General features: G+C 50.6%; 2 protein-coding genes across 3 annotated transcripts in view; one reads left to right on the top strand and one right to left on the bottom strand.

The window, feature by feature from the left end:
- Window positions 1–227: 227 nt before the first annotated feature.
- RSPH14 (radial spoke head 14 homolog) overlaps window positions 228–19,850 on the bottom strand; it is a gene marked incomplete at its 5' end in the record, with an annotated part of 76,715 nt that continues 57,092 nt past the window's right edge. Inside the window, 3 exons of the mRNA XM_081285341.1 lie at window positions 228–521; window positions 2,359–2,495; window positions 4,484–4,709. Coding sequence (XP_081141467.1) covers window positions 283–521; window positions 2,359–2,495; window positions 4,484–4,709 — 602 coding nt within the window. The 3' untranslated portion in view covers window positions 228–282. The remainder of the gene's footprint in view (window positions 522–2,358; window positions 2,496–4,483; window positions 4,710–19,850) is intronic.
- The window catches only part of GNAZ (G protein subunit alpha z), a 53,365-nt gene continuing 42,670 nt past the window's right edge, over window positions 9,156–19,850 (top strand). The window contains exon 1 of one of the 2 annotated variants that reach the window (XM_081285339.1): window positions 9,156–9,311. The gene's annotated coding sequence lies outside the window, so the exon portion shown is untranslated. The remainder of the gene's footprint in view (window positions 9,312–19,850) is intronic. The other variant, XM_081285340.1, reaches the window with a different exon arrangement.

Here is a 19,850-nt window from a genome sequence, read left to right as displayed (position 1 = left end):
CTCCCTACCCACCATCCTGTCCTGGAGGACTCAGCCATACTTTTTACCTGCTAAGGGCAGTCTGGGCTCTAGAGAAAGCAAAGCTCCCAAGGTCACTTCCTACTCATTCCTTGCTCTAGGTTGGGTCAGTACCCAGTATCTCTGGGCTTGGTATTTATCCTTTGGCAGAAAGAAAGATGTGACAATGCTCCAGGAATATAAAGTACCACTGAGACCTGAGATAAAAATTCTGCCCATTTATTCAGGCACACAGGTAGCTTATTGGATCTGCCAATGAGGGGCTCAGGGTTTCCATTCGATCACTTTGATAGCAATGTGGGCTGCCCTCCTTACAGCCTCATTTTGATCCATCTCAAGATAACGGAAGTTGAACACGTGGCCCTGCAGGAGCTTGTGACCCTCAGGGGCCTCAGCCAGTATGGTGAGGGCCTTGGTGGCATTCAGGCGCACTTTGATCAGAGGTGACAACAGAAGCTTCAGGAGTGGCTGGATGGCTTCTGAATCCAGGGCTGCATACTTCCCTGTAGACCACCAACACCAGCTTTCTTAACCAGTCATTCTGAGGAGGCCTTCCTCCCCCTGCCCTCCTGCCTGTGCTGTTTCAAGGGGAGGCATCACCCTATATCACCCTCCTTTCTCCTCATCTCTTTTACACTCTTGTGGAGTTCAGCCTAGACCCCCTCAACCCTGCTCTTCCAGACTCCTAACTGGCTTCTCTCCATCATTCTCTTTCTTACACTACAATCAGTCTATTAAGACAAAACAAATTGTCTTTTAAAATATAAAGCTAATCATTCATGTGGCAAAAATTTCTTGAGCAACTATTTAACACCTGGCACAAAAACACTCATAGGAGGGCTGGGGGTCCTAGTTCAGTGGTAGAGCACTTGCCTAAGAGATGCAAGGCCCTGGATTCTATCTTCAGCTCAGAGAGAGAGAGAGAGAGAGAGAGAGAGAGAGAGAGAGAGAGAGAGAGAAAGGTGGGGAGGAGAGGAGAGGTTTGGAGAGAAGAGGAGAGGAAAGGGGGAAGGGAACAGACGAGAAGAGAGAAGAGAAGAAAAACAACAAAACAATCCATATTTTCTTGCCCTCAGACATTATATGTACAGAAGATACTCTCCTTAACACACAGTCAGCAAACTCCTTTGCTGCAAGGTGGGTATGTAGAGGGATGAGGGGAGTCTCCGTCTCTATCCTGCTAACTCTGTCCTTTGGGTTGATTCCCAAGCCCCTCTCAAGGGATGTCTGGCCCTCTGGAATGCTACCACTTCTCCACATCACTTATCATTCTGCCTCTCCTGCCAACTATAGACCCCAGAGGCAGAGAACTATGGGTTCCCATTGTCCAGTTCAGTGCCCATCACATGACTGGGACTCAGAGACTACCCACCAAAATGCCTTCGGGGATCAGTTATCCTTACATGCCTGGCTTCTGGACTCTGTGTCTCTGGCCATTGCCTGAGCTCCTATGAGGCCCCTGGCCCTCCAAGTGCCCCCACAGGAAGCCTGAGCTGAGATTCCCCAAGATGAATGCACAGAGGGCACCCCTACCCTCCTATGTAGTCAGCATCCTAACTACACAATGGAAAGCAGGGCTGTGACTCTGAGAAGGCCCCAATCTCACCTCCTCTTTGTGTCTCAAATTCTACTATTAGGTCCTGTGGGAGTTTCTGGGAGAATGTGTTTAAGGGAGACTTTGCAGTATATTGATCATGAATCCAAGGCTCAGTGAATACTCTGTTGGATGCAAAGGAAGTATGGGGCACAGGGCTGGCACAGATGAGTGTTGGCCAAGAGGGAAGATGAGACAGCTTTCAGAGGTTCTCAAGTGTGGGAAGGAGAAATCAGATCCCAACCCATCAGGTATAGAGATCAGCTCAGGTCTCTTCTCTTAGCTCAGAGTTGGGTGACAGCATGAAAGTCTGACTATGTGGGAGTCCTGGGCTGAGGGTATGGGAGAAGATAATACTGTAGTCTTATTTGCCATTCCACAAATTTGAGAAAATCAATTATGATCAAGAAACACCTTAGACTCAAGGGTTCCAGGGTTTGCTTAGACCACAGGAAAACAGAATTCATGGATAGCAATCTAATCAATACAAGAATCATAGCTCACAAAGGGACCTGAGTGGATGCAGTAATTCCAGGCCCAGGGAAGAGTGGTATGAAGGGACAAAGGTCCTAATGTGAGTGACCAGTGTGGATGGTTGGGGGAGTAATACTCAGCTCTTGAGTATGAGAAAGATGAGTTTGAAAGCTCAAAGTGGCTGCTGGCAGGCTGGGTGGGAGGGCTCCCTCTTCCCTCTTGCCTAGACCCACCCAACCTGAAGGATCCTGGGGTGGACATCCTTGCCTTACCTTCAGTGGTCATGGTGGCATACATCAGAGCCCCAGCAGCATTGGCCTGAACCTCTTCCTCCTCATCTTTCAGTAGCTGCACCAGGATAGGGATGACATCATGTCTGCACACCTGGTTCTTGCCCTCCAGAGGGATGCTGGAGCATAAAGGAGATAGCTAGGGATTCTACTTGATGGGGAGGACTGGAGTAAGACCCAAGACTGCCCCAGGGGGACACAAGAGGAAATAACTTGTATTGGGACTATCCCTGAAGGCCCAGGACTGCCCATGGCCAGGGTATGTAGCAATACTGGTATAAGCACTGCCTGCTGCCAGTGAAGGTGAGACCAAGGGCCAGGGGGCAATGTCACCTTACCCTAAGCCATCATTCAAAAGAAGAAACAAGACATTTTCTCCTTGGCCCCAAAATGCAGAGGAGCAGGACCCAGGGGTGTGAACCACAGTGAGACCCATTGACTCTACTTAAAGAGTTGGCTATCAATGAAGGGCCAAGCTACCCCAAACAGCAATAAGCTGCCCAGCCATGGGCAACAGCAGGTGGAGACTCAGATAAGGTGACTTTTAGGCCACTTCTCATGCTGGCATTGTGTGAAGCTGTGAAAATAGGATGGTGTACTCCCCAAGAGTTTCCAAACTGTAAGAGGGCAACACTTCACCCCAAAAAAAGAAGGGCTCCCTGAACCAGGAAATACTGCCTATTAGTCCCCACAGGAACATCTCAGTGCACATGCATCTTGCAGCAAAGACCCTGTTATAATTCATTTAAAATTTCTCAAACTTTACCACCCAAGAACCCTCATTTTTGTAGAATTCTTCCCCACTCCCACAACAGGGGAATGAGCCCAGGGGCACTCTACCACTGAGTTACATCCCTAGCCCTTTTTGTTTATTATTTTTAATTTTGAGACATGACCTTGCTAAGTTGCTGAGGTTGGCCTAGAACTTGTAATCCTCCTGCCTCCCCCACCCCAGTAGCCAGAATTACAGGCATGTGCCACTGATCTGGCTTTGTAGAACTCTTAATAACACCCCAAAGACATAGGTTTTCCATGGAAACACAGTTTGGAAAATGGGTTTGGCAGCCATTTGGCTGTGAGTTTGTGAGACTGTTGGGCTTTCTGGGTAATGGGTCTTAACTCTTAGATACTTAATCAAGGATACAGAGGCTTAGGCTCACCTTCAGGGATTCCCTGAATTCATTCATGCAGCAAGTACTATATGGGCACCCAGCACACAGTGGGCACTGGTTCAAACACCACAATAAGATCTGGGTTTCTCTGCCTGAGCATTGTTGACATTTGGGGACTAGGTAATCTAACCCTTGTTCTAGAGCAGCAAACAGAGCACTGCCCTGTCCTCATAGAACTCTCCAAATGGATGACAACAAAATGGAAGGGGTGATAGTGAACATAGGCTGGGTGGGAGAAGCCAGGAGGGCTGGAGGAAGGCCACACTTTAATAAAGTAGAAAGCCTTGCTAAAAGGTAACTTCTGGACAAAAACCAGAAGGATAATGAGCCTGAGCCTGGGCCTGGAAATCTGCCCAAGAGTCCCAGGGTGATCCTGGGGACAAGAAGCCTGCTACCTCAGTTTCCAGGCAGGATTTAGACCATAATCCTATGTGACTTTGAGCAAGTGATTAGATCTTGTGCTCCAGTTTCCTTACCTATAATGGAAGACATTCCCTTCCTTGGAGAATTATCTAGATGTGTAATTTATAGATAATTCCTGGTGTCATAAGCACTTAGTGACCACTGGCTATCATTGTTATGGCAGGGGAGACTCCTGCTTGCCTTCCTCATGAGTATGGGTGACCAATTGGCTGTTTTTGTCTGAGATGAGGATAAGAAAGAGTTTCCTGGGATACTGGACATTCTGAGGCCAATAGGACAGTGATCACCATAGTAGATAAGGTCCTCTTCCAACCCAGCTCCCTCCTCCCCCCAGGGCACAAGCAGGCCAGAAGAGGTAGGCCCAGGGTGGATGCCCTTGGGTTCTGGGGGAGACCTTGTTGGGTGAAGCCCCACTTCTGGCCTGCTTCTGGGCCAACAGCAGCTCAGTTGTCTCTGGGCCTCAGCAGAAGCCCAAGGGCATAGCCACTCTGTGTGACCTGGCTGGGCCTCACCTGATGGCCATGAGTGCTTGAGCAGCCTTGCTGCGGATGTTTTTGTTGGAACTGAGAAGTTTCTGCTTGAAGGAAGGCACAGCACAGCTGCGCAGAGCCTCAGTGGCATCCTCCTGCAGGCAGGAGGCCAGCGTGTCCAAGATAAGCTCCTGGATTTTCTCCTCCTCCCTCTGCAGCTTCAGTACCAGTGGGGAGATCAAGCCATTATCGACAATGCTACGGGCCCCTGCAAAACAGAAAAGGATACTGGGGGACAGCCTCCCGTTCAGACTGGCTTGCACAGGTAGAGTGGAAGCTTTGATAGAAGGACCTGGCATGGAGCTTGAGTAGCCATCAGGAGGCTGAGGGTGCAGCCATGGCAGAAGCTGGGGTGAGGCTGAGATAAGGTCCCAGAGGTCACAAAAGGTGCTAACCTTTTGGTCACTTGGGCCTCAGGAACATCAGACATAAACAAGTACACAGAAGCCTGAGAGGTAGCAGTTATCCCTGGGAGAGCAAAGACTCCCCCTCAAATGGGCCCCACCTCACTCCTTCCAGCTCTCCTTCCCTCCTGGGCAAGGATATTTCCACCTGTAGCTATCTGGAATAGAACATAGAACCCCAGCACCAACGGTATCCCAAGGAGCCCAGGCTCTCAGAGCAGCCCTCTCAAGTCCTTGAGATGTAGAAAGAGCAAAGGCGAGCGCTTCCCCATGCACTCAAACCACCCATCACTACTGCCTTGTATCTGGCCCTCTCCCCATCCTCCCCAGCAGCCATGCTACCCACTGAGAAACTGTCTATAGACCCTAGGGAGGTGGCCACCAGCAAACACCTCTTTCTTCTGCCCTCCCTAGTTAAACCTTCTAATTTACTCTAGAGAGACAAATAAACAGGTCAATTAGCCAAAAGGTCTCTGAGTACCAATTAGCACCAGGGATTTCCTCTTTGAAGATATCATCCCAGTCTTCTTGTCTCACTCCCTAAGGACATCAAATGGCAGATGCCCCAGGTGAGGGCAAGTAGAAAGACAGGCATATTTAGCAGCTCTTACTGTCCCCTCTGCACGTTCCCTGCTGTCCAGCAGCTCCCAGTACCCTTGACCAGCTTCTCACTTGGGTGTCTAGGTGGAGCAGCTAGCTCTGCCCCACTTCTTCTTAGGGCACTTAGGGCCCAGGGAAATCAGTTATCTGTTACTTCAAGTATGTTAGACTTTCCTTTTTAAAATTTAATATCCACAGATTTCCAAAGAAGCCTAGGTTTAGCTCCTAAATGTATCCTTTCCCAGATGTGTAGTCTTGGACACATAATCCAACCTCTCTGAGCCTGGTTTACTCAGCATTGAAGTGAGCCCACTTGGCAGGATGTTATATAATACCAATGGAAGTTGGGAACTGTCTAACTGGGGCTTGGTCATGGCCTCACTTACATTTGGTTCTAAGCTTCCTGAGAAAACCCAGTGACAGGTGTTGCTGAACTGCAAGAAAGTGCTGTCCAATCCAACTTGGGATGGACACACACTTGGGAAAGGACAGAAGGAGAGAAATGAGCTCAGAAAATCAGATCATTGGAGGTGATCACTTCCATGGCACCTCTCTTCCTTGGCAAGGAAACTGGGGCCCAGAGGGGAAACAGTAGATGGGGACAAAGCCAGGGCCCTTGGCTCTTTGGGTTTTGTTTCTCAAGCATCTGTTTGGGGCCACTGCTCCTAGAAATACTCAGCACTGGGACCTAGGTTCATTTTGAGACAGAGGGAGATTAAAAATAAAACGCATGCCGGGTGTGCCTTTCTGCTCGTTCACTTTGCTTTTTAGCTAAAAGGAGAGTGGTGGGCCTGGCTATTTATAACTAACCCAGATCCAAAACAGCTTGTTCAAGTGGGGGTGAGGCACATGGACCCCAAGGAAACCAACTAGAAAAACCCACCTGAGAGTCACAGTGAGGATTGGGAAGCTAGCACAGGTGGGGAACAGAGAACAGCCAGCCAGGGAAGTAGGAAGGCTAGTGGGAGAGTCAGTTGGGGACAGGTCATTAGGCAACAGGTTGTCACATCTGTAGATGAGGAATTCCAGGATCCTGTGGGTTCTGGAAGTACATAAAGGTAGACCCAGGGAAGCTAGACCTTACAGAGGTGCAGCAGAGTCCAGATGGGCAGAAACAGAAAGCCTGCAAACTGCCATACTGTGTGGGCCAGTATGGGCTTAATAGTTAATGAGCTAGAAAGTTCTACTGGGATTGAGGGGTCATGGATGCTCATGGCATGGATCCCATGGCTGCAGCAGGCACTTTGCTGAACTAGGCCTCACAAACTGACTTCTTTGCTTTTTCTTATTTTCTCGACTAATTAATGTTTTTGCTATATGATTATGCCCAGAAGCACAACTCACATGGTCTGTGGGACCATGTCCAAGGCAAATAAATATGAAACAAAAACTTGACATTAAAAAGTCTAATTTAACAATTCTCCAATGGTTCTTAGACCAACATCCCCAATTTTACTTGAAGGCAGCTGACCAGATGTGACTATCTGGGGCATCCTTTCATGCTCACTGGCTTGGCCAGGTTGGTCTTCCATGAATTCTCTCCAAGTCTCATGCTCCTTCCTGCCCAGTGTTCTCCCCATCTTGGAACTCACTTCAATCCCCTATCACTGGCTACCTCTCCACTCCTGCTGCAGCCCCAGCTTAAGCATCTTTTCTTTCAGGAAGCTGACCCCACTGCTTCCGGGTTCCCCCTCTACATGCCCTCCAAACCCCAGTGTCTCCACCCAACTGTCCATGCTGAGTCAGGTTACAGACTGTAACTATCATGGCAAATTATTGTTCTGCTTTCTACCACTGCCCTGTAGCCACAAGAGTCCACCAGGAAAGGATCAGGGCTACATCCTAGAACTGTAACTAGAAATATGCCTCACATTGAGGAAACCTTCACTAAATGATTGTTAAATGAATGAAAATACAAATTGACTGGACACCAGGGGAGCCATTACTTTCTTTCAGGTGGTCACCAGGGTAAGGTCAGGTAGGCAACAGCCAGCCCTAGTGGTTCCCTCTAGGAGCTGGTCTCTGCTCTCATAGCTGGAATGTTGTAAGCGGTTATCCCACTCTTGTATCTGGGTTTGGCCCTTGCAAAAAGCTTAACTCTGACCCCTGATTCTGCCACAGAAATTGCCTGGGCCCATTAATGTACATTTCCTATGTTAACTCTCAAAATTACCCTCTAGGAAGCATGGTTGGCATACATGCAGAGCAGCCCTTCAGCTGTTAGTCAAATTCCTTTAGTCCTCACTGGTCACCTCCAGGGATCACTGTGCCACATCTAGTTGATCTCAACTGTGACCATAACCAGTCTTTAAAAGTTTAGGCAGCACCTTCACAGGAGGGCTGTGATCCCAGGATATGTAGTGCAGTGTTCTCCATTTCACAGCAAAAGAAACATTCCAGGGAGGTTATGGGATGATCTTAAGGCCAGCACATGCAGCTGCCAGAGCCATCTGACCACAGACTTGGGTTAGGGTTGCCTTACCATCAACCTTTGCTGGTAGTTCCACTGCTTCTCTGCTCAACAAATGGGGTGATCCAAGTAATTTTACCAAGAAAGTGAAAAAAGTGACAAGGAAGATGTTATCTGAAATGTTTCTACATTTTACTAGGGATGCTCTAAAATTCATGTGCTTCATGCTAGAAGAATAGAAAACATAGAGCAGCATGTATATCTTAGCCCTCTGACCTGAGTCTTTTAAGCACTGAAATGAGGGGTTCGTGGCCCTGGGGCCCACAGATGGGTTCCCCCTGAAATTCAAAACAGAATTTTGCTATCTGTCCTCAGGCACATTTTGCTGAGGATCCATTACCTTCAGTGGGTTTCCCAAAGGTGCCAGTTAGGACCTGGCTCTCTCCTGCTTCTCTAGACTAAGGGCTATCTCCTAGGCCTTTCCTCTTCTCCCTTCTCCTCCCTTCCAATACAAGCTTTCCATGAACCAGTATTGCCAGGAACCCAGAAGAGCCCCTAACATGCCGAGAACGAGAGCAGCAGAGACAACTAATGCTCCCTCCTATGCTGTACAAACTTCATGGGTGTGAAACTTTAGGATTCGCATAAGTCTTTCAAACGTCTTACAGGACGATTGCCACAATCCAGGTGGGCAGGTGCCACTAGCCCTACTTTGCAAAATGAAAGTCTGGAGGGGTAAAGTTGGTTGCCCAAGGTCGCAGCTAATGTGGGCCAGAGCTGGGTTCGAACCCAGGATGGGAGGAGACGAGCGGAGGCCAGCCGCCGTAGAAAGGGCAGAGGCCATCGCCGCTCTCGGGGTCGGCCTACCTGGCTGCAAAAATCAGTCTCGCTAAGTAGGTGCAGAGACTTGAGCACACCGCAGCTCTAGGACGCCCGCGCCAGCGGAGCGTGCAGGACTGCGGCGAGCGCGGAACGACGGCTCCGCCCCTATCTGGAACCATTGGACTATTGGAACGTCCGTCATTAATCTGTGCCCAATGGGCGACGAGCCGGCGCGTGTGGCGGGGCGGTGGCGCCGGGCTCTCGGTGCCCGGCTGGCGCGCGACAGCCCCCGCCCGCGGTTGGCCCGGCAACGCGCTGCGCTCGCGGCTCCGCCCCCTGCCGACGGCGGCGCGGGGCGGGAGGACCCGCGGGCGGACGGGCGGCGGGCGGCGCGGGAGGCTGGCGGAGGGAGCCAGGCCGGCCGGAGCGTGTGCGCCGCCCGCGGTCCGGTCACGTCCCCGCGCGAGCGCCGCCACCCGCGTCTTGCGGAACGAGGGCGCCGTGGCTCTCGCTTGCTGCCCCGCCCCGCCCCACCCGAAGCAGCTCATCAGATGCACCGTGCGGCGGCCAGGAGGTGAGTGAGCGCACCCGCGACCCCGATGAGCGAGGTTGAGACCCAGGGGTCAGGGGCGCAGCTGGGGTGTTCATCCCACCCCCACCTGGGGCCCCTCCTGGACCTTTGTGCTTAGGAACATTCCGGGTTGGGGGTCGCCTTGGCAGGGATGACTGGCCTAGGTGGGAGGCGGCCGCCGGCCGAGCAGGTGCCAAGGAAGGGAGGCGCGCCGGGCCGAGGAACCCGCGGGAGATGGTAGCTGCGGGCCTGCAGGGTTGGGCAGGGGGCGCCGGGGATGCCGCGCCGAACCAGCCGAGCGCTCTGGGCGGCTACCAGTGCGGAACCCGGCCGGGAGACCTGCGGGAGCTACGCTGAGGTGGGATCTCCCTCTAGGGATACTGAAAGGAGACGACCCCAGTTGGCCTGAGCGCCGGCGCGTGGCCTTCACCGGAAAGGAAGATAGGGCCCCAGAGGCCTGGGCCCGGGGACAGAAGGCTCGCAGTTTTTGGTCATTACTCTTGCAGTGAGCAGGTTCCTTGGAGGCAAGAGATGAGTATCGACCTGCTGCAATTGTAATATGTTCCCGGCTCAATATTTTTTCCCTTAAAAGGCGGCGGGGGTGCTTGCGGGAGGGGTGTGAGGGCCTGGGGACTGGGGCTCAGTATCTTGCAGTCCATATGAAAGGGGCTCTGTCTTTAGGGCGGTGCTGAGCCGGTCTGGGTGACGATGGCAGGAATCCGCCTAGGCCGAGAATTGAGGCTCCTGTTAATCAAGAGAAGAGGATAGGAAGGCGGTGCCACGGTTCCCTGGAGTCTGAATCTGAATGTGGAGGGACCTTCCTGGTAGCCAAGATCTGCCTAGTTTGGGGAAGCGGCTGAGTCCCTGACCTGCTCCTTTCTGCCCAAATGATTTCCCTGCCCTGGGGATTTGGTCCTGCTGCCCTCATTCCTGTCTGGAGGAAGCTCCTTGGCCAAATTCAATTAAGCAAATATTTACTGAGCTCTTGCTCCCTCAGGGCCTGGCGCTGGTGTGGACAGGGTGGGAGTGGACTAGGCCTACCCTTCCAGGACTGACTCACATCCCCACAGTGAACTATACAAAGATAACCCAGCTCCCAGTGTGGGTCCAGGGATCTCAGAAGGAGACTCAGAGAGCCCAGGCTCAGGTCAGACCTGCCTGTGGGCAATGTGACATTTGAACAGGAGCTTGAAGGACATGGGTACAGTTGGAGTGGACATGGGTACAGTGCAGGGATAGGGGAGAATGGATGGAGGCCCAGAGAGTTATTTAGGCAGTTGATTCTGGTGAGAGCATGAGGGTGCTTAGGAAGGAGTCAGGTTTGGCAAGAAAGGTAGATGGGGGCTTCAAGGGACTGAGGAAGCTGCTGAAGTGGACTGACCCATTGCTTGTTAGCTGTGGTGGCTTCCTTGTTTATAAAAGGAGAACAATTCTGTGACCTTTTGAGCTGGAGTGGGGTTGGGAAGGAAATTTAAAGACTAGAGAGGGCTCCTTGCAGTCTGGGCACCTTGCCTCTGGGTAGGGCCAAGGCACTGGGTAACCAGTTCACTCAGCCCCCTTCTTAGCCAGGATGGAGCCACCTGCTTTGGGGATAAAGCTTAGCTGGTTACTGCCTTCAGGCCATGGATGATTGAGAGCAGTGACTATGGTAGTTCAGGAGTGTCCATTGAGAATGGAGAGGGACAGGTCATGGTTGGATGAAGTGGTGTGCCTTCAATATGCCTCTTCCTGTAGAGATGAAGAGGTGCTTGTGTTTGATTTGAAACTCTTCCTGTGTGTTCCTGTAACAGTTGTTGATTTTTTGAGACAGGAGGTGAATAAGACTAGTTCCTCCCCCTCAGAAGACCAATGTTACTTTCTGCCCTAGATCTTATCTTGGTAATGTGCCCATCCCCAAATGTGAATGTATACATACATACACACTCTCTTTTAACTTTGGCTGAGGCCTGGGTTGCTGCAGAGAGAACAGGGCCTGCTTGCCCTCATGGGGTATGTGGTCTGGGCTGAACGGGACGAAGCCGCTTTGTTCTGTGCCTATCACCTGGCCCATTCCAGGGGCTTGCCATGGGCCTCTGGGTTTGGAACACAGGGAATGGATTCCTCCTCTCTGTCCCAAGCCTCTTGAACTTGGTTTTCAAGGAGGAAAAGTGCCTTTGCCTGGACCTCAAGAACATCTACTGTGATTCCAGAGACATCTGGTTGTCTGGATTAACTTGGTTGCCTTGGTTGCCTGTATAGAGGGCCTTTTCAAAGAAGGAATGCTGAATGCTGGGGTAGGCTGGGTGAAAGTGTGGCCTCAGGCTAGCCACTTAATTGGTGTGTGAATTTGGATGACAGTGTGTGCTCCTTCCTTCCCTAAAGGCAACAATTTGGCCATCCCTGTACTAGCCCACACTAACCTCAGGAGCCTAAGATACTGTATGGCTATAGAGGCATGCTTGTTACTGCTGCTAACCACAGCTGGCTTACAGGAACTCTGCAGGAGGCAGATTAGCTCACTGCTCCCCTGAAGACCCCAGGAATAAAACTTGGGATAACTAGGCCGCTAGGGAAACCTTTGGACAGAGGCATCAGAACAGACACCAAGGGTTGGCCCTATGCAGAACCCCTGAGCAGAGGCCATGCTACAGCTTGTGCATACTAGAAGGGGCCCAGGAGTACCCAGACTTATGCCTCTGAGTTTGGAGGCAAGAACTCCAGTGTAAGCATCAGAAGATATGAGATCAGGCCCTAGTCCAGGCCTGTCCTCTCTCAGCTTTTTTGTCCTCATCTATAAACAGAGCCAAGAGTGCTCTGCTAGATCCCCTCCCACACATTTGGCCCCTTGCACATGTCCACACTGACAGGGGAGGAAGTTTCATGGGAGTGAGCTGTCAGGAACCTCTGATGCTCCTGGAGGAGACCACAGCCCTCCTTACAGGGCCCAAGGAATGGAACCTTACATGTGGCCTTCATCCATTTATTGAGGTAATATGTACCAGCATCTGCCATGATCCAGGTACTGTGCCAGGCACAGGGGTACAGTAGAAATGTAGCATCCACTCCCAGTGCTCACTTCCAATGGGCAGAAGCTGACAGTAACACATGTAACTGAGTGCAGGTAAATAAGTGCCATGCCATGCCAAACACTGAAGCAGAAGGAAGGAGGGCATCTCTCTGGAGTAGGGCTTGGTGCAGTGCAACAGAAACGTCATGGGCAAGTTATGAGGTGGCCAAAGGAGAACACCTAGGAGAGGGGCAACAGAGGCTTGGGTGGAGTCTTGAGGCTAGTCAAGCAGAGCTCCACATGTACCAGTAAGGTGGAAAGAACTAGACAAGTTTAGAGCAGAGGGAAGACACAAACTAATTTAGGCTATTATAAGATCTATGCTGGAGCTGGGTTAGAGCACTTGCCTACCATGTATGAAGTACTGGGTTTGATCTCCAGTGAAAGAAGAAAAAAAAAAGATCTCTGCTAATGTAGGAGTATACACTGGGCTGGGGCTAAGACCTGGAACCCTTTCAGAACTGTGTAACATTCCAGTGAGCTAGGTGCAATAGAGGTGATGAAAGGTAGCTGCATGGGAGATTTATTTTCAAGAGTGGCAGGTCAGACTGCTGGAGAAAATGCAAGCCCAGCAGGTTTTTCATCTGAGCCACTGAAAGGACAGAGCTGGCACTAACTGAAGAAGACTTGGCAAAAGTCTTCTTCATGAGAGGCAGGGAATCCGGAGATAGACTTGAGACCTTAATAAACATCAGCACAAGTGGTGGTCAGAGGGAAAAGCAAAGTTGGAGGTAGCAACTTGAGGTCTTTGGCATCAAGGTGTGTGGGAAGCCTAGAACCAGCTGAGGTCCCTTGGGGGCATAAGGGGTCCAGAAAGGGCCAGCATGGAGATTGAAGATTGTTTAGCCAATGAGATAGGAGCACAGTCATGACAGCCCCTCAGGAGGTTGGAGAAGGAGGCAACCAGCTTGGCAGGTCTCCCTGGTCAAAAACTGCCATTGGGAGGGGGTGCCTGGAAATGAGTGACATGGGCAGCTCTGGCTGCACAATTTATAGGGTCCTTGTTAAGAAATTATTAAGCATCTCAAGGTGATGACAACAGAGAATTACTCCTGGCACTGGGCCCTGTGTTATTCCCTAGGTGCATGCCCATGAGATTGACCTGATTGTGGAGACTATGAAAACAATTCTGGGGCTTTGATGGGCAGAGAAGGAAAGCCTGTTATATGGGCCTGTGGTATGCCCACTGCCCTTCCTCCTTTCTCTTGAATGGACAGGTAGGCTTCTGGAGTTGGTCAGACCCAGACCTGGCCCCTGGCCTGAGGAGCCCAAAATTACACATTAAGTGAAAAATTGCTTGCTCTGAGTTGTCATGTCTTTCCCCTCTCTCCGTGGACCACCAGTAGCCAGCAGCTTCTTGGGTAGAAGGTAGCAGGAGGCAAGTCCAGCTTCAGCAGGCCCTGGGCAAGCATGGCCAACAGCTTCACACAATGGCTTCCTTAAATTCCTCTCTTCCACAGGAGCCTGCTACATCATGAAATTTTGAGTTATTTGCTTCTAAATTAAGGTATAACTCTCTTTTAGAGACGTCCCTGGAGAATCCATCAAAAAGTGCTAAGAAGCGAGACTGTTACAAGCCACAGTGCTGGGAGGGGCCTTACAAATAGTGTCAAGACTGGTATTCCTTCTAGCAGCCTCAAACCAGAAACAGACCCTGTCCAAGGGCTGTGGTGGACTGTGGTCAGAGCATATCTTTCAGAAGAATACCCCTGCACTATCAAGTGGCCCTTCCCTGCCCCTGGGATGGGGAACCACCAGGACAGGATTCCTAGGTGAGGTCTGGTCTGAGCTTTGATCCCCCTCAGCAAGGCTGCCCCTGTCAGTTGTGAAGGCCAGACTTTGTCAGAGTGTTGGGGTTGGGGAGTAGGGACTAATGTGCATATTTTCCCCAGAGCCCAGATACAATTGTTAGCAAGGAGAGTATATAGAATCTGCACTGGATTTCATAGCCAAGTGCCTTCCAGGGAACCAAAGTTCACAAACCAAAGTGCAGAAAAGGGCCTGTTTTTATCTCACTTTTATAGTCAAGGAGACAGATCTGGAGAGGTGAATTGGTTTTTCTCAGTGGCTCAGTGAGTCTAGTCATCAGACTTATTGGAAGTTATCTAGAAACCAGAGGATTCTTCTTAGCCTAGGGTGACCCAGCTTCCTTCTGTATGGCCTGGTTCTATCCCCTCGTTGGTCCCAAGAAGGATGATAGGTGAGGCCTAGTGACCTGCTGATTTAGAGTTGGCATGGCCGCTGCTGCTAGCTCTTAGGTTCTGACTCTGCTCTGGGTAGGCTGGTGGGCTACAGCAAACCCTGAACATTTTCCATCCATCCGTTTCCATTCTCACTCCACACCCCTGGGGTGGGGGCAGTTCAGGGGCTGGGCTGACTTCCTATACCTGTGTGCCATAGGCTGACACTGCACCTCTTTGGGCTGTGAGGCCCCTTCTTTGCCAACACCAGTGTTCCTTTGCTGTTAGGAAAGCTTACTGTGCCATTTGGGCCCATGGTATCATGACACGGGAGCTTGGCTCCTCACCATCTATCTTTGCACTTTTTTGGTTTCTGCCCAAAATTGCTCCCTTCTGGTTGCTCAGTTGTTTTTCTGTGTGTCAGTGTTAAAGGCCAAGTTTCTCTGCAATGCCAGGTGGTCCTCACAGCTGCTTTTTGTTCTCACTTATGGTTCTCAGACAAGGCCATACACAAGGGAGGGTCTCCAGGTCTTTCAATTACATGTTCACTTGAGGCCATCTCTCTAGAACAGTGTTTATGTCCACACTCACATGGTTCCTGTGCCCCTTTCCTGCTGCTCTTTTTCCCCTTGGCACTAGCCACAGTCTAACCAACTATTTTATTTATTTATTGTCTCTTTCCTGGGCCTAAATATAAGCTCTGTGAGGCAAGGACTTAGCTGTGTTCACCTCTGAGAACCAGGCTCCCAAAGCCAGTGTGCCCAAGCTGGCACCCAGGAAGTCGTGGAGAGGGACTGAAAGCGGGCTTGTGCTCTCATGTTAGAGAATTGCTGCTCTAGCTCAACCTTCTGTTTCAGAAAAGTGTGCCTTTTGCCTTAGATTTGACCACCCAGTGCACACAACCCCACAGATAGACACTGACTGGGTCATGTCAAGCCTGATCATGATTCACTCTGGAGCCAGAGACAGGTGGATTCCTTGTTTCTCACATTGAATCAGACACTTCAGACTGACACTTGACTCCTCAGTTCACGGTGTGACTCAATGGGGCCTTTTTCAGATGTTGGGGATTCACATAGGAAGGTTTATGGGAAAATGTCCCAAGAGGATGAGACAAGATTCTGATGGAAGTAAAAGAACATGGTGAGAGCCAAGTAGCCTTTCCAGGTAACCCCTGTGCCCCAGGGTCAAGGAACGGCCTGTCAGTCAGGGAGGCAGGGTAGCTCGGTGCAAAGCAAGGCCCAAGACCTGGTTCTGCCTATAAAGATGACCCTGGTGAGTCTTTTTTACTCTCAGAGCCTCATTCTTCACATTCATTCATTCATTCATTGCCAGGGCTTAAATCCAGGGAATTGTGCATACTAGGCAAGTACTATACTGCTGACCTATTACCCCCAGCCTTCCTCACCTTTAAATCAAAAGCTCTGGGCCTTTGATGTAGTTTTCAATTCTTATTCCAGATTTGGAATGACCACCCAAAGCACACTGTGCTAAAGAGAATTCTAAGGCTGTGTTGTGGCTCAGAGAGGAAGCAGTCATGGCTGGGTAATAATATCTACAATTGGTCCAGGAGAGACAGGATTTAGACACATTTGCCAACAACTAACCAGCCTCACTACTGCACTCCTCTTCTTGCCTAGCAACTTTAATTCATTCCCTCCTCCTTGGGAACACTGACCTGACCCCCCTAATTATATAAGTACTCTCCTTTTTCCTCAACACTTCCCCAGCTGACATCTGGAGTGTCAAGCAGCTTGGATCATTGTTGAATGTCTGTTCCCATCTCAGCTGACACTTTGTTCCCTTCGGTGCCCCTGGGTCCAGCCCCATGTCTGGCCCAGTGTAGCTTCTCTCTACACGTTGAGGCCTAGTGACCTGCTGACCTAGAGGCCTAGTGACCTTCTGAATTAATGAATGAGCAAGTGAATGAGTGAGACTGACTCAACCACTAAGCTCTGAAGATTCAGGAGCCTCCTCCTGGTTATAAATCTTGCACTGAGTTTTATTCCAGCAAGGAACTCCAAGAAGCCTGCCTATCTGCATAGACAGGATCATCACAGAAGAAGAGTATAAAACTGTGTGGTTTTAGCTGTAGATGTTATAGAAGTGGGGACAACATTGGAATAAGGAGCAGCAGAGTGACCAGGGGGAGCTAAAGGTATGAGAGACCTAGTCTCTGTATCCTGTGGAGAGCCCAGTGCTCCTGTCTGACCTTGGCTTTAGGGGGGGGTCTGTCAGGTTTCACTGGGTGAGAAAACCTTTCAAATTCCTGGTGGCGGGGGGCGGGGGGGGGCTCTGAATACCCTCCTTGACAAAGTATTAAAGAACTAGATCCTACCTCCCATGTTCTGGCTCCAGCATGTTCTGGACCCATGGGAAAGGCAACTTGACCACAGCTGGTGGTTGTCCCATGGAGGGCTGGTGCTCCTGCCTGATGAGTGGGGCTTGAATTGGCAGGACAGGGTGGAAAGGGGTCATAAGGGTGGGGGCTTTGGGCTGACTGAGGGCCTACCCTTCTGCCTCTCTCCTTCCCCTATATGGCATGTCCTTTCTGGCCTTAGTTGCCACAGCAGGCCTGCACTACCCACCCTTCTTGCTTCCTATGACTCTGTGGACTGACTACTAGGACCCTGGCTATCTGGCCTGACATCTAGCCCATTAGTGAGTGTGGGTGTGGGTGGCCTGCCCTAAGCCAGCGTCTTCTTTAGTGTAATTGCCCCCCTCACCCACTCTGTTACCTCTGATAATGCTGTGCAAACATATTTCTCGATAAAATGCTAGGAAGAAAAATAATTAGAGTGTTGCCTCCATTATCCAATTTCTGATTAATCAAACTCTCTTTGTCCTCGGCCAAAATCTATTCATTTCCCTTAAACACTGGGCTGGTGCCAGGCATCGATTTCCTCTACGATAACACCATGCACACACGCACATTCCCAGCTCTGCCCTGCCCTGTGGTAGAGACTGTACAGAGGCACTGATGAGATTGTTCTTGTCCTCCCAGTTCTACCTACCTTTTCCAGGGAGCATCATGGCCATGCCGGCACCTCATCCCTGCTCAGCTCAGTTCTTTGACTGAACTTGCCCCCTATACACACTACTTGACTTTGGACTCTGGTTATGTTCTAGGGCAGAAGGATGGACTTCAGTCTCAGACTCTGGTAGGCCATGTTTGGGGAAATGTCCCTGTCACTGGCACAAGAAGACAGCCAGGGCTGGGGGCTTGTAAGGAGGGTTGGGTGGAGGTACATTTTCCATATGGCAATAGAAATCCAGCCCCAAAGAATTTATAAGATGAGGGACATCCTGAACCTGGGAGCTCAGCATTGGGGCAGCATCAGGGTCAACTAGCCATCCATCCACTATGTCTATCCATGGGAAGGCCAAGAGCCTTTTCAGAAGATTGTTCAGATATCCCCAGCTGTCCTCTCCCTTCACCAAGTTAACCCATCCCTCATTCAATCACTACAAAGTGTTGGGCTTGATTTAACAGTATCTGCTTTATGCCAGGTGCTTGTAGGCATGTGGGATGTGTCAGGGAGCAAACAGTGGTGTTTGCATTGTTATGAGCATAATTTGGGAAGGGTATAGTGCCCATCCTAAGTGAATGATGCAGCAGTGTATTAGAGAAGGACAGTGCTGTGGGCTAAAACATTGTGGGCCAAGATATGTGGCGTAGGCTGGGGTTGTTGTAAATAGGATAAGTAGGGTAGCCTCCTGAGAAGGAGACTCCAAGCCATTGAATTGGGGGAAATGGGCCACCTGGCTCTGGACAAAGTTTTTTAGATGGAAGGAACAGTTGGTGCAAAGGCCCTGAGTTGAGAGTGAGCCGTATGTGCTGGGGAATCAGTAGGGAGGTCAGTAAGGGACCAGTGTGGCAGATTCTGGGAGGTAGAGAGCATAGTGGGAGGCAATTGGAGAAGCTGGACTGGTCCACAGCCCGGGACCCTGGAAGAACTATGACCCTAGCTCTGAAGTGAGATGGCAAGGGACAGAAAACTTCAAGCACAAAAGAGATATGTCCTTTCTTGTTTTTATGAGAAGCCCCCTGTCTGCTGGTGGAGCACCACTTACAGGGAGGTGGGAACAACAAGGAGATAGATAAGTGACTGCCAGAGGAGGGGCTGGCTGGGCATGATGAGCTCAATGGTCTCCTAATGGACAGGGTCAGAAGGTCAGCTGAAGACTCCCTTGAGACCAACCAGGCCCAGCCCTGACCTGAGGCTCCAGACCCTATTAGAAAGGAAGAAGGCAGAAGGAAGGTATGCCAGGCATGTTATGGATGCTGTAGTGCCCCAGGATTCCTTCCTGTGGGTGCACTGATCACCAAATACAGTCCCAATAGTTCATGGTTGCACCCCTCATCAGACTTCTGCCCTTAAGTCCTTCATGTCTCCTGTCCTAGAGATGCCTAGAAGGTTCCACCCACTTCCCTCAAGGTGGGACAACTATGTAGTCCTTCTGCCTCCTGAGCTCTTTGTGGGGTCCGGTCAAGACGGCTGGAATCTCACTGTGCCTAGCTTCTTCCCTGGCCCTTTCCTGAATCTCTGTCTCCTCTGTTGGTTTCTCCTGATGCTATGCCTCCATTGATCATAGGTACAGGAATGTTCTGCTCAACTTCTACCTCTTAAGGACCTGATCAGGATAGGTTCAGCAGCAGCTGCAGGTTTGGACACTCCTGGGGGTAGCCTATCACAGGCAGAAGGATTGGTGCCAACTACTGAGAGTTACCTGAAACAGATTCCCAGGCTGTTGGCCTCAGAAGGACCTACAGTGCTTGGAAAAATGCATATTCCTGGGCTCTTCCTGAGACAGAGGGTGGAGGGAATCTGTACTTCTTTGAGAGCCTCTGATTTCCTGGCTGATGGCTTGCATGAGCTGGTCTTAGTACATGAGTGAGTTTAGGAGACTTGGGAAGAAGGCTGTGGGCCAAAGCAAGGAAGAAAAGGGGAAGTTGATAGACGGGGCGTGCTGCTTACCTTCCAGATGCGAGAAAGAAGAAAGGGGCTGCAGAGAAATAGAAAGGTCCTGGGAAGGAGTTGTCACTCATCTGGCCCCGTGGAATTCTTACCAGAGAGAGTCCAACCATGGTTTGAGGGTGGGAGTATCACACTCAGAGGTAAGGACAGGAAATTGCAGGGGTCCAGAATGGTGAAATCAGACTCCCACCCAGCTGAGGAGCCTCATTGAAAGTCAGCAATTAGGGGATGTGGCTCAAGCGGTAGCGCGCTCGCCTGGCATGCGTGCGGCCCGGGTTCGATCCTCAGCACCACATACCAACAAAGATGTTGTGTCTGCCGAGAACTAAAAAATAAA

This window comes from Spermophilus citellus, assembly GCF_964194105.1.
Source record: "Spermophilus citellus genome assembly, chromosome: 3".
Classification (NCBI taxonomy): domain Eukaryota; kingdom Metazoa; phylum Chordata; class Mammalia; order Rodentia; family Sciuridae; genus Spermophilus; species Spermophilus citellus.
Note: the sequence above shows the minus strand (reverse complement) of the source record. Positions and strands in the feature narration are given on the sequence as shown.